The following is a 15,197-nucleotide window of genomic DNA, read 5'->3' as shown; positions in this document are numbered from 1 at the left end:
ATGGCATAAAAGAACACATTACAGTTTACATTTACCAGCAGCTTTGTAAGTCTTACATTTATTGCATTGGTTCATAACTTATCAAATTCACCAACATGTGAAGTGCGGTCTTTTATCTGAGAAAGTGTCAGTAGACCATTTATTAGTGTCCAAAAAATAAAACCCTTCTAAGCCTGTGTTTTGCAACTGAATAACTTCCCTTTGTTTGTTTTTTCCTTGAGCTACCTACGCAACAGGATTTGCCAGTACAACCACAAGTAGAACCTCCCTCTCGCAATACAAACACTTATATAACAAAATCAGTTTCTTTCATTTGCACCCAATGAACGCATGCACGGCATATGAATATGCTGGAGGGAATTTGTGAAGAAGAACGTGTGAGCCGTGCGGTTATACCTGTAAACTCTGTGATGTGGAACTTCTTTGCTGGCAAACGACTGCATTCTTCACATTTCTTTCAGAGGAATTACATGCCACTGTTAGAAGCAGTTCATAGAGGAAAGGTAAGCTGAAACATTCAGATTGTCATATTCTTGTAATATGCCGTAATATGAGAATGTTTATTGAAGGATCAGACAACAGGGTTATGTTGCGTCATTCCTGATGGTAGTTTGCAGTTATTTTCTTCCTTTTCAGAGCCTAAGCTGTTGTTTTTGCTTGCAGATGAAGCGTACAAATTAAATTTCTGCTCCATATCCATGATACATTGTACTTTTTTCATTCAGATATGAAGTTTGACAAAAAACCAGCGTGCGAACTGAAATCACTGAGAGACTGCACAGCCCTTTGTGTGTTGTTGGGGTTGGTGCTCCTATTGTATGATGACCCATTTCTAATACTCTGGTGGCCTCAGAGACCAACTGAGGTGGGTGGATTTTATTATGAACCAAAAACATGCAGTTTACTTGTTGTCGGATTTCTTCAAAATTTGCTTTTAATTTCTTCCAATTTATCCTCCTTTCCACAAAAGTTTAATTTTCTCACTGTCCTTTATCTGTAACTACAGAAAACTAAGGCGACCTCTTTTCCTCTGGATATGGCTACAGAATCCATTGATGACATGTACGAGGGTTGCCGATCCAGCACAGCCTCTGTGATTGACCTTTATGGTGTGTTTGAGTCGCACTTCAACAGAAACTTCAGTTTCACCTGGGCATTCGCCGAAAGAAATGCAAAGAAACCTACACACAAGGACCTGAAAGATGACCATGCAACAGTTTTGTACCTGTACACCAAAGTGAAATACATCCGAGAAGAGTTCAACAGAGCAGTGAAAACGGGGAAACACAAGTACATCACAGATGGATTTAAGTTCCACTACTTCTACTTCTATTTGACGGATGCTATTCAAGTTGTGCGTCACAACCAGACATGGTGCAGGACCACCTATCACAGGACATGGAAGAAGTTCAAGCAAAATATCGTCAGCACAAACATGCGTTTTGGTGCTTTTACGTGGACGACTTCAAGCAAGAGCTCAGCTGGATTCGATGGGAATGTTTCCTGCTTTGAGATTTATACGTGCCTCGGTGCTGATATCACATATTACTCCAGCATAAACCAGAGGGGGCAAGTGCTCATTCCTACTTATGAGGTTTTCAAAGTCACAGATGTTCTCACAAACGATCCGTGGTGCAGTGTGGTCTATAAGCTACAAAGCACCAAAGTGCCAAGGAGATATCTCAACTGTAAAGTGACTGAAAAGCTCATAAATACATATACCAGACCTGGTTCAACACACTGGTAAGGAAGCCAAGTTGTGATGATGTCAGCATGTGTGATCCTGCTGATAATAAGTTCTCCTGTTCTTGTAAAATACAAGGAGAAGTGCTATGTGGCTGCAGTGCTGGGGGCTCTGCTGGTGTTTGTAGCTGTCGCATTAATGTTGAGTTAGTCAGTAAATGAAAGACAGCTGACGGTTGCGATGGTTGTCAATGTGAGAATTCACAAAAGATGTTTTTGAAAGTTACGAAGAAATGCAACATTCTCCTTAGTAAGCTCAGTTTTGCAAAATAAAAGCCAAATAATTTCAGATTTTTAAAGTTCAGATTTTGATCATCATTCCGTTCTGGAGTAGAAAAATGGTGCTAACTGTTATAACAACCTTTCAGTTAAAGCAATAATACTGTGGGACTGTCAGCAGCCACAGGAACCTTTGCATGTACATTAATGACACATGTTAAAAAATGCAGAAGCCATTAGGGGAAATAATATAGATTATATATAAAGAGATACTTTTGTTCTCCGGTGTTTCTGCACCGGTTTCTCCAAACGACTGCACTCAAACAGGAATTTGCAGACTTTATGAATGTCCCTCCCTTGAGTGGAATGGCCTGTAAGGTTAGACTGAATGATAACAGAGCTGTGGCAAGTGAAGAAAAAGTCGTAAACTCTTCCTTTCAATTCAAACAATGCATTGGAATACAGTAAATACTTTAAACCTGCAGTGGTGTCTTCAGACAGTTTTCAAAAGAGGTAGTAATATGGACCCTAAAAAGCCATAACTAAAATTCTGTAATTTTTATTATTGTTGCTGTTTAAATGCTATAAATAAGAGTTAAGAAATCACTCACTAATATACCTTGGCCCTATATTTTACAGTGAGGGTTACAAATTTTCTGATGTACACAAACTATTTGAGGGGGAATAGTTCACTCAACGACAAGACATCCAGAGCTTATTTACGACTTCAATATTGAAAATTCTGTCCCTGTGTGATGATAATTTGTCTTACTACAGCCAATTATGAAACAATAAAATGTATTTTTATTGCTACCTGTTGCTGTATTTTGATAGTGATGAAATACATCCATGCTGTCACTGCTGTAAAATGGAAAATTATCCTAATAAAATAAGAAAAAAATGTGATATTGAGGAAAAAGTATTTACATTTTACCAAACGAATGAGACTTTTACAGAAAACTAATAACAGCCAGATTATAAGTTTGTGTGACAACTCACCTGTCTGTAGTGAAGACAAGTATATAGTTTTTTCTATTGTTAGATGCTTAGATGTAAATACTTTAAAATTCTAAGTAATTAATGAAGTGTGTCAATTAGCACAGCTCTCCCTCTCTCTATCTCTCTCTTTTCCTACCGAAACCTTTATCAGAATGCATTGCAGGACGTTTCATATAGACAATGAATGGGAAGCCATGAATACAATACAATACAATACAATACAATACAATACAATACAATACAATACAATACAATACAATACAATACAATGACTTTATTAATCCCCAAAGGGAAAATCAATTGTCTAGTCTCATCTGTTTACAGATCCTGTAGATATGTACTGTTACAATCATCAATGCTGCCTTTACTTGCACCTCAGTCTGGACATCGGAGCTTCAGTGATTTGTTTTGATAGGACAATATCAAATACTCCCCCTGGCCTTCCCCCAAGACAGGCGATTGGATAGTTCCAGGCAAAGAGAAGGAAAACATTGGATTATCTAATAATTTGCTGCTCATTCATCAAACCCAGTTTCAGTCCATCCATACACATTTTGCCTGAGTGGTTTTACACTACAGAAAATGACAGCATAGTCTTCAAAATCTAAAGAAATGACTGACGTAGACAAAAAAGTACAAAAAATGTGCAACAACAGAGGTATTTTGTGTACAGGATTGTATACTAATTTAAGATGGTCATAATGGCTACTTGCTAAACTATGAATGATTTATAAAATTAAGATTGATCACCAATTATTATTGTCTTTTTTACTTTTGCAGAACTTTGCTAAAAGTCAAGTCTAACTCGATCTGTTTCCAAATTCTGTTGACGATGCACTGTGGTTGTAAAGACATGATGACATACAGTGTGAAGAAGGAGTATCTAGTGAATGAGAAAAAGAAGGAAAAACATTTTACTCTGGAGTGAAGCAGAGAAATTCTACAACAACAAACAGAGGCATAAAAATGGAAACAGACCTTTCATCACCAAGGGGAAGGAAGAGAATATGAGGTTTATGTTTAAACCCTTGACAAATGAAAAAGTCAATCATGATTTTAATGATGCAGATTGCAGAAATACCACATTCAGGTGTCACACGTTGTACTTTTTCCTTTTGGATACCCAACAAACTCTCAACTTTCACAAACCTGAAGCAGAAATACATCTCCCTGTCTTCTGGAGAGTCAACAGATACTTTAGCCAACATCTTCTCAACAAGGAGATTTGCTTTGAGTCACTTTCTGCACCTTTTTCTGTATGAAAACAATGCAGATGGCAGCAAATGTGTGCTGTGTGAAGAAACAAACCAACAAAGGAGGGAAACAGGGCCATCTGGTGGAAAAAAACACACATCGACTTGTCTTTCTGGGGTGTTTTATGGTGTATGGAAATGATAAGAAATAATGATTGGAGAAACAGCTGGAAGGAATTTCCTACTGAAAGACTTATTCACTCTCATCAAATAACTCCAGTTAAAGAATGAAGACAGTGAATTGCGGTTGGAAGATTTAAATCAATTAGTTTGCAAATCGACATCTGTGCACACACTTTCGTGAATGCTTGGAAAATTTACTTCTGTGCACAACCTCACATAATAGAAAAAAGACACACAGGGAAGTAATGGTTAAAATGATATATTCTTAATATAATAAGAGAGCAAAAATTATTTGGGTAGCCTCATTTACCTTGCATTTAAGTTCAAAAACCTTCAGTTCAGTATTTCAGGCTCAAGAATGAATATCAGAATCACCAGATACATTGATTGTGTTCATATTGTCGTCTTGTCGTCAGATTAGTTTTCTTTTGATCCGGTCATGCCAAAAGAAAACGCTAATCGAGAATCACCAGAGTTTTATCAAATTCACTGCTAAAATTCAATGTATAATTAAAATAAATGCAAAGCTTCATTTAATATGATTTCATTAATATTGCTAATCAAATGATTTGAAAATAATAAATACAAACCACAGTTATTCTTGTCCTGTTGCTGAATGATCTAATCAGATGTAAATGTTTGCATATATCATTTGCATAACGCCTGCTAACTTAACATGCAAATAATGTTCGAATTCAAGCAGACGCTCACTCACACATTGATAGATTACACGACTGCACATTATTCAAACAAATTAAACAGTGGAACCTTACTTATGAGGTATAACATTTATTATACCATTTAATGCATCACAAACAAGCAAAACGTACTTCAAAAGAAAAAGAATGATCACCGTAATAATCCAGTAGAATCAGGAAATAATACATACAGACTTCTGCTGTTTTCAAGAGAATAGCACAACCGGGTTTAAGTAGTTTCACTTCAACATGTTATCATAGTGCAGCACACAGAACATACACATGCATGTAACTCTAAGGAGGCATACTGACAGTTACAATGATAATCAGCGCTTCCTCAAGCAGTAGAATTTTCTGTTCCTGTGGAGGTAGAGAAGAGGTTGAGCAAACCCGGTTATTAAAACTATGCTTGTGGAGACGGTTAAGATGTTGCGAAAAATCAAACCATCAAGGCAACACTGGACTGGAATTATAACCAGATATGAAGAGAAACTAATGGCCATGTAAATCATAATTATCAAAATTATTTTAACGGCCTTTCTCTTCAATGAATTGCTCTTTCTTCTCTCTGAGACTTTTTCTCCTGGCCCAGGGTGTTTCAAAGCCCTGACAACAGAGAAACAGCTGAAAAACATTACAGAGAAGTACAACAGATATTGGGCGAAAACCCCATAAAGATACAGATCATTCTCGTAGGTGCATACAGAATAGATGCAGAAAACCAAGGTAATCAGCCAGACAACCGAACAACAGGCCGCTCTGTATCGCAGGGGTTTACACCGAAGAAAAAACACAGGGTGGACAACCCCAACATAGCAATCAAGACAGATGCAACATTGGAAGAGAGGGCGGCCCGTAAAGAGAAGGCCAAGTGCAAACACGTGTGCTTTCAAAAAGAAGGGTAATCTCAGTGTTATGAAAAAATTATACCACATTGTAGATAAGGCAAACATGATCTCACACGCAGACAAGTTGAGAGAAAAGAAGTCTGAAGACAAATTCCCTTCAGGTCCCCTTAATATTAGCCACATGACGTAACCATTCAAAGGAAGGCTGAGGAAGATGTTGACCGCAACTGTAGCCAGGGCTAATTCCACAGAGTGAAAATCACCGATACCGCTGAGGCTCAGGGAATTATTCGTTGCTAAACGGATGTCCATTTTGTGTCTGTAGAGAAGAAGAGACAAAATTTATGGTTGTGATTTTCAACAAAATTCATGTATAAAATCACTCCTTTGATCTGAAGCTACACAGCCTTGGATACAAACCTGATGCAGAGTAGAGCAGGGACAGGAGTCCTAGTCAATCAGCAGTGAAGTGAAGGTTTGAAATGATGCTCAAATAGCCCCACAGGCTCCTCGTATTCTAAGTTTATTGCTTTTCAACCCAGGATCATTCACACCTTTCTCTCTGGTCCAGCCTCTCCTCTGTTCTCCTGCCCCCCACTTCGGCTCATTCATCCAATAACTGCATGCGTTCCAAACCTCCTGTTTTGCCTTTTTACATTCAGAGCAGTCTTTTTCCTCTCCACCATCCCAGATGCTCTATTGTCCTCACAGTGATTTGCAGGTATCTGCTTCAGCCTCAGTTATGCTGTCCATGGAGACCAGCTCAAAACTTTCTCAATAAATCTGATTATCTTATTAGTGTAGGTAATGTCTTTTCTAATTGATGCAGGTTTGCCGTTGACATATCAGTTAAAAGCTTGCAAGGAGTTTGTTTTATATCATCAGAAAAATGAATTCTTCGAATCATTGCTGTGCCTTGCATTTTGTCCCACAGCTGGGATAACTGGCCTGAACAGGTACTGATGTATGGATTTTCGACTACTGTGTCTTCCAGCAGGTTACTATGCATTCTTGGTCACGTCGTCTCACTTAGATAAAATCTGATTTTCTTCTCCTCTCCCTAAAAAGGTCTAGAACCGAATTGTCTAGAATGCAAGAGCATTTAGTCTTTAATCAGTTCCAATCTCTGTCTACAGAAAACTTGGACTGCTCATAGTATTGCGTGCTGTATGGTATGATAAACAACAGCTGCTTTCACATTTTAAATTCAGTAAAATTGACAGCATATACAATACAGAGAATAAATAAACACACATTAGCATTCATATATGCATATGTATAAACTGTTACCTGAATCTTATAATATTTGTGTGTGATTAATGTGTGGATTGGTGCCATAAAACACATGCAAGCTACACATGCAATTACAGTCAATATATATAGCATATAGCAGTTGCAGACATTTCTGTGTAGTTTGGTGGCTGATTGTTCCAAAACACCTGCAAGTTTGCATTTGGCCATGCATAATTTCTGTTACATGAAACATATGTAAAGCAGTGTCGTGCCTTTAAGTAATTTGTCTTGCAAATCATATATGCTAATAGCAAAGAGTGTATTGCCATTCTTAAAAGTCACTGTAAAAGTGATAAATAATAACTTCAATATAGCAAAACAATGACATTGGATAACAGTAAAGATCACAGTTAATATGTGGTTTGTAAAAACAGCAAACACATTCGATGAGAACAAGCAGCATAGTCTCACTGGAAGAAGACTCTTGCTGGTTCCTCCAGGTAGAAGAAACGCTGTTCAGTGCTGTCAGAATAGTAAATCATACACAGGAGATGAAACTACCTTTCACCAGAAAAACAAGGACATAAAACAAGAGCTCAGCTTAGTGGGTTATGCAAAATTTCTAAATATGATATCAGCGAGGAACTGATCTGATTGTTTTGTTTTTTCAAACTCACTTGCTGACAGCGTTCATGTCCATGTGCTAATAGGTTCAGCTCACAAGATTCTCACAGTATATTAGGAAGACAGACTGAGCAGTAGACACAACGCAGTCCCATTATAACGGATTCAACTTTCACAAATAAACAAATCAAACTTGTGATAGAACAATATAGAGAAATTAAGACAGAATGTTAAAAAAAATGATAAGCAAATAAGACAAAGTAAGATTTTTGTGTTTTGCTGTAGCTGTGAATGCCACTGCATACAGACGTTAGTCACAGTGATCAGTCACAATATTCTAACAATTTGCCTGTTGCCTGAAATTGTTTAGATCCCAAAACTGCTGTGATCTGACAGGCCTTGGATATAAGATCTCTGAAAGTGTGCTGTGGTGTCTGGTACTTCTGATTCTTTGGATCCTCTGGGTTTAGGGGTGAGGATTCTGTGGACTGAGCTTATTCAGGTGCGTCTCATAGATGCTCGATTAGAATTGGATCTGGGTAGTTTTGAAGCCAGGTTTGTTGTGTTATTCAAGCCATTCCTGAGCAGCTTTATCAGTGTGGCAGCGCATATTGTCCTGCAGGAGGAGGCTGCTGCCGTCAGGGTGTGCTGTTGCCATGGGGGTGTGTACTTGGTCTGGAACAACGTTTAGGTGATATATGTCCAAGTATCCTCTTCATGAGCGCCAGGATCCAGTTTCCCTGCAGAAGATTACGTTTACACTTCACCTGTGAGTTGTCAGGGATACTCTTAGAGGAGCTGCATGCACAGCAAACCTTCTTTTGGTCTCCCTGCAAATGGATACACCCTGTGACTGAAACTGAGACAAGAACAATTTCAACACTACAAGAGAAGACGACTTGTGATTTCATCCCCTTTCAGGAAAATTGTGGTGGAGATTCTTTTCTGTCTCTCAAACATCTGAGTTTTCCTGAATCACTACTATCATTACAATAACATTTCTCTTCTCCAGGGTAATGTTCCTTATTTAACACCCCCTTCAGGGAACAATATCTTTGGACTATTCATCCTCTGATTTTTCTCAGGTGAGGTACAGGGTGACCTTTTTGCTGTCTGTCTTGGTACAATGTCTGTTGTTGCTGCAGCACTGAATTTTGAAGGAGAGTAATTCTTGATGTCATGAGTTTTATATTAGTCCTGATTACGGCTGATAATTTTCCTCTGCAACTTACTTTGCAGAGCTTTGAAATTCCCTGAACCAGAGAGAGGCAGAGAGGCAGAGTGACCAACACATGGGGGGAAAATGAAGAATAATGAAGGGCTTTTAGAATAATTTGTGTGGCATTTACAACTGTGTCTCAGCTCTCAGTGGCAGTTATTACATCCTGGCAAGTAATATTACCTTATTTTAAGTATTACACAATGTCCTCAGTAAATGGACATTTGTTATACAGGTTTCGTTCCTCCTCTATGTCTATAGGGTGGGGGAAGCTGTATAGAAAACAACAGGCTTTGAACAGGTATTTGTCATTTCAAGCTGCCTTTGAGGAATTAACCTTAGGAAGGATTGTTTAGAAAAATTATCTCCAATTCAGTAATGAGCAATCGAACAACCCCAGAAAACCTTGTTTTTACTGACCTTCAGTAGCTCAGATTTTCACTTTGCTGCAGATGTACAGCAATGGTGCCTCCAACAGATGTTCAGAGTGCCACATGGCCACCACTGAAATATCGCTGACCACCTGAGATCACCCAGTTCATTCACTGAACTCCAGTGTCGACATTTCAGTGAATGCAGCTACACTGTTGGGGTGCAAGTGAAAGCAACATCAAATGATTGTAAATCTACAGCATGCTTATGGAAGCATGTGTTAAATCCATAAGCATCACAGAGAGCGCGGAAGATCTTCAGTGGAAGGAGGCAAACACAGACCTTATAGTGTTAACAGGAGTTGAAGTTCAGTTTGTTGCTTCCAGTTGTCTGTGTGATTCTTTCCTCTGAGTTTCATTTTTTATTAGGGAGATTTTACTGTTAAACATTTATGGATGTTTTTCCTACAAATAATTGTTTTCACCCTTTAAATACCCAGCAACATCTTTTCTCCTGTGCTATTTTAATGGGCCATCACCAAAACAAACAAAATTTCACCTGTATATGTATTAGACTGTACATCAGATAATTAATAACATTAACTGTAAAAATCAAAGTAGTGATTCCTTAAGCCTTATACTGACATAGTTTTCAACAAGCCTTTATACTGTAATTGCCTTCCTGAAATTCAGTTATGGCATTTGGTTTTGATGTGCCACATCGAGATTTTTAGTGGCTCCATTAAACTAATCCTGATAGAGGCGCTGATCAAGCCAGGACTCCATTATGGAAGCAAATCAGACTCATCAGATTCTGAATTTTAAAAGCTGCTGAATTTCTTACTTTGAATTTTTTTGCATCAAAATTTCGTATGTGAATTTTTTTATGCCTGAATTTAGCTCATCATAATTCTAAAAACCAGTTAAAAATTCAATGTCTTCAAAATTCGCCATCAAAAAAATTCAATGTCTTCAAAATTCACCATCAAAAAATTCAATGTTCAAAATTCGCCATCAAAAAATTTAATGTTAAAAAATTCGCTGTCAAAAAATTCGCTGTTCACATCTGGGGGACTCAGGCGTAAACAATCGATCCTGGCCAAAATCGAACCAATGCCCAGCCAATCACGTGGCGCTCCTCCGGTCATGTGACGCAGACGGTTCACCTCACAAGACCGGGGTCAACCACGGCTACCAGCATGAACGAGGGCGCTTCACTGAGTGTATTAATCCTTTTTGTCCTGTATGTGGTTTGTTTTTGTGAGAGTCAGTAAGCTGTAATGCATGCCGTTAGCTGCGCTAGCACAGTGTTAGCCGCGCTAATACAACGCTAGCACAGCGCTATCACAGCGTTAGCCGCGCTAGCTGCGCTAATACAGTGTTAGCCGCGCTAGCACAGTAATGAGGTCATACAGACAGCACGTTCTGCAGCTGGGTAGTTGAGTAACAATTTTATAAACGCACAAATGGGTGGAAGTGTGATTTATGCGCCCAAAATGGAGTTAAGTCACAGAGCAGTAGGGTTGCCACCTTTCAGAAATGAAAATAAAGGACGCCCACCACGGCTCCTTGGGGCCACAGTTCAGTAAAATCGGAAAGATATTCACAGATTCAGAATTCCACCATCAATAACTCATTATAAACGATGCCTCTTTTCCATCGCTGTAAGGTAGACAATGTGCTACAAGCCTAGTTTTATCAACAGTAGCTGTCTTTCAAGCTGCAGAAATAACATTGGTGTCAACAGGAGCCAGTTGAAGGCTGCAGTGATTTTGGTGACACTACAGTGTATCAGAGAGAAGCTATTGAATATTTGTGTCTCTCTTTGCTGTTGCAGCAGTTTTGCAATTTGCACACGGTCCCTGTTCACTCCATAGACATCAATGTTATTCGTGCAGCTTGAAAGACAGCTACTGTTGATAAAACTGGGCTTGTAGCACATTGTCTACCTTACAACGGTGGGAAAGAGGCATCGTTTATGTTTTGACCAGTGTTGCCAACTCCTCAGTAAGGAAAGTAGCTATTGGCTGTCCTAAAAGTCACTAGAAGTCGCTAAATGATGTCATCGCCTAATTTGCATGATTTTGCATGTAATTGTAATCAACATTGTGGGAGAGACAAAAAGTGAGTTTAAAATACCCAAAATATGTTTCTGAACTAGAGGCTAAATGCAGTGATTTATTTTAGTGTGACAGTGAAGAAATATTTTCATTTCCATCCCGCTCTGTAAGCAGGACGGGATCTGCAGAGACTTTGATTCATCTGCCGTCTGGACATGGAGTGATGTGGGTCTCCTCTAATCAGACAGTGGGATGCTGCAGGTCACTAGACTGACCTCCTGTGCTTTGGGAAGGGGAGGAGCTCACAGCGCCACCTGCTGCTTGTTGAGGACAGTAACTGCAGAACGATCCCAGCTTTCATGCCAGACAGGGGCGGATCCAGATTAATTTTAGTGGGGGGCGGGGGGCACGGGGGGTACAACAGATATTTGGGGGGGGGGGTAAGTTTTAAAGCTGCTACCGACCTCTCGCTTTTACAAAGTTTTTTTTCCTGTTTTTTTTTTTTTTGGCTCTTTAACCCAATAGGAAAGCTGTATATGACCTTTTCATTTTGGACTGTTAACATTCAAATTATGATGGACTTGTTTCCTTGTTTATGTGAATTACAACATCATTAGCTGCAACATCTGCCTGTTCTGTAAAACTGGTAGCTCAGCGACAGCATCCTGAGGGCAATTAAGTGACAAATATTGTGCAAGAACAGCACTATTACAACCCTGACAATTTCCACTTCTTAGAATGTTTACTGCCAATTATCGTACATAAAACAAGAAATAATATTCTGTACTAATACTTCTGTACTAGCCAATACACAGTGAATAAATATCATCTGAAAGTCGGGTTATTGTTTTTTATCAGCACAATACAAAAAGATTCATGTTAGACATATTCCAGTTAAGACTAGAATATCATGATTTATGTAAATTTACCTCAATAATATGAATGTTCAGGTTAAGATTGTACAGTGACATTTATTATGTAAGTTTAACTGATTAAATTTAATGACTCTGCACTACAATATTATTTATTATTTAGATTTACATCATTATTATAATATTTAGGGTCAGACTCTACAGTATTAAGATTAAGAAGTCAAATATTCTATAAAATGTAAATACACTGAACTCATTTGGATATATTTAAGTATTTATTTAACTCTACAATATTCTTTGACACAAATCTATCTAAATCAAAATTTTAAGCATTTTTACTCCAAACATTTACTGGACTTATTTAAATATTAAAATCACTCCTTTCTAATCCTCTGCTGTACGTTAAAACCTGAGGCCTTAAATAGAAACACACACGTACCTGTTTGAAGGAACTTCTGCAGAGTCCTGGTTCCAGAGCATGATGATAGAATTATAGACAAACTTTAACAAAAGCTGCCTGAGAGTTTACAGGTTTTTATGTTAGATTTCTTCAGTAATTTAATGAGCGTTATCAGCAAAAATCAAGTGTTCATTTGATGAACTTCACTTCGTAAAACATCCAGAATTGGAGCTCATATTTTTGGCAGCTGTAAAGTTTCTGCTCCTTCAAAGTTCACAACACAATGAATGAATTCCTAAAACACTCTCAATGCTGGAGAGCAATGTTCCCTGTAATTTTTCCTGAGTCTGAGCAAACATACAAACTCCCTGAGCGTCCCTTGGACCACTGTGAGCAACATCAGACGTGTTCACTGTGGTCACACCAGCATCACATCCATTCAAGTTACATGGTTCATTAAAAGAATCAAATTACAGCATTTACATTTCTGTTAAAACACTTTGTCAACAGGAGCCAGTTGAAGGCTGCAGTGATTTTAGTGACACTACAATGTATAAGAGTGAAGTTATTGAATATTTGTCTCTCTTTACTGTTGCAGTGGTTTTGCAAATTGCAGACGGACCCTGTTCACTCCATAGACACCAATGTTATTCCTGTAGCTTGAAAGACAGCTACTTTTGATAAAACTGGGCTTGTAGCACATTGTCTGCCTTGCAACAATAGGAAAGAGGCACCGTTTATGTTTGACAACCTATATCTAATGAGTTATTGATGCTGGAAGTCTGAATCTGTGAATATCTTTCCAACTTTACTGAACTTGGGGCCACTACCACCTAAGGAGTGATATATTTAATTTTGAAAAAAGCATTTAGCCATACTTAAAGCTTTAAGTGCTTTATTAACACGGAACTAAAAAATTTGTATTGTTTTATTATCACAGGTTCTGTCTGAACAGAAGTGGCATCATTTTAAACAGTGAAATCAAACTAACAAAATGTAATGACCAACCAGTGAGTAATACTGGATTCTGCAAAAACATAAACAACTTTTTTTTCAAATCTAAATCTTATCTAAATACAGTTAATGTATTAACTTATTTTTGTGTGTATGCATGTATTTATTGATTTATTTAGTACTGTTAACATATCACAGTTCTGAGTGAATTTTTCTTAAGATAGGCAAAGGCCATTTATTGATTACATATAGGCTCTTAAATGTTTATTAAAAACTAAAAAGCATTTTAAATAAAACAATTCAATTCAATTCAATTTTATTTATATAGCACCAATTACAGTCAAATTGTCTCGAGACGCTTTACAGAACCAATATGCCTGACCCCCAGAGCAAGCCAAAAGGCGACAGTGGCAAGGAAAACACCCTTTTAACAGGGAAAAAAACCTCGAGCAGAACCCGGCTCTAATGTGGGGGGATCCATCTGCCTGCTGGCCGGGCGGGTTGACTTAGGCATTTATTGAGTCACTAAAATATTGTAGAGTACAGACCACATCAGCATGATTATAAGCATCCTCTGGTAAATTAACAACCAGATACTGATGTCTCTCACCATATGGACTTCAGGAGATGACTGGGGGATGATAAACTGTGACCTACTGGTTGGGTTCTCTCTGTTCTCATGTTTCTTACATGTTTGTCCCCTGACAGCCGGGTCCTAATGTTTTTTGAGCAACACACCATACTATGATGTTTTTACAATGATGGTTCTACTATGGAACCAGTTTGACATGTTCAGGTGTTCTTTGTGTGAAAACTCAGAGATTTCAGGTATCAGAAGGTGGTTTTCAACTTTCTTTGTTAACTTTCTGCTTCAACTTTAAACTAAATTTCCTTCACTAACCCAGCCCTCTGGACTTCCAGGTAGCTGTGTTCCTATTGGCTGTCCAGGTGGCTGCTTGGTGTTATCAGGAACACCTGAGCAGCTTGGTGTTATCAGGAACACCTGAGCAGCTCAGTGTCTTCCTGCTTTATTTAGCTGCAGGCAAACATTTCCTCTGCTTCTCTTCACCAGTGAACTGGGTTTGGCTCCATTGCTTTCCTTTGTTCTTTAGGCGTTGGCTTGCAGCTTCCAGCAGTAAAATCGTCTTTAATGTGTTTCTTGGTGTGTTTTAGGGCTTTGTACTGGATAGTTGTATTGGTAAATGTGGTTCTTTAGCCACAGTTAGCACATGGTGTTAATGTGTCAGTGATTAGTGGATTTGGTGCAGCTGAGTTGTGTCTTTATCTTGGCTGTAGTGAGTCTTTAGAGGTTTTTGGTCAGACACATTCTGTATTCTTGTTTGAGAACCAACGTTGGTTGTCCAGAAGGTAAGAGTTCCTGTCCTGATTCTCTGTTCTCAGAGGTTCTCTGGTAGGCTGTAGGAGACTTTAGCGTTTGTGTTGTGCTAGTTTGGTTTTTGTATGGTTTCATTTGGACGACTATCTTGAGGCCCCTCCATGTGGTTTAGTGAGGTTTTCTGGAACAGTTCTACAAAGCAACCTGCAGCAGAAGAGACTTTGAGAGTTTTTAGGAAGTTCTGG

General features: G+C 38.5%; 1 protein-coding gene across 1 annotated transcript; it reads left to right on the top strand.

Moving 5' to 3' along the window:
• Positions 1–145: 145 nt before the first annotated feature.
• LOC111568047 (ecto-ADP-ribosyltransferase 4-like) lies at positions 146–2,868 on the top strand. Its single transcript, XM_023269499.3, has 3 exons — positions 146–503; positions 726–865; positions 1,007–2,868. Exons 2-3 carry the CDS (start codon positions 728–730, stop codon positions 1,745–1,747), a joined length of 879 nt encoding a protein of 292 aa, XP_023125267.3. The 5' UTR covers positions 146–503; positions 726–727; the 3' UTR covers positions 1,748–2,868.
• Positions 2,869–15,197: the final 12,329 nt, after the last annotated feature.

The sequence above is a fragment of the Amphiprion ocellaris genome, chromosome 4 (genome assembly GCF_022539595.1).
Source record: "Amphiprion ocellaris isolate individual 3 ecotype Okinawa chromosome 4, ASM2253959v1, whole genome shotgun sequence".
NCBI lineage: Eukaryota > Metazoa > Chordata > Actinopteri > Pomacentridae > Amphiprion > Amphiprion ocellaris.
This window is presented reverse-complemented; position numbering and strand designations above follow the sequence as displayed.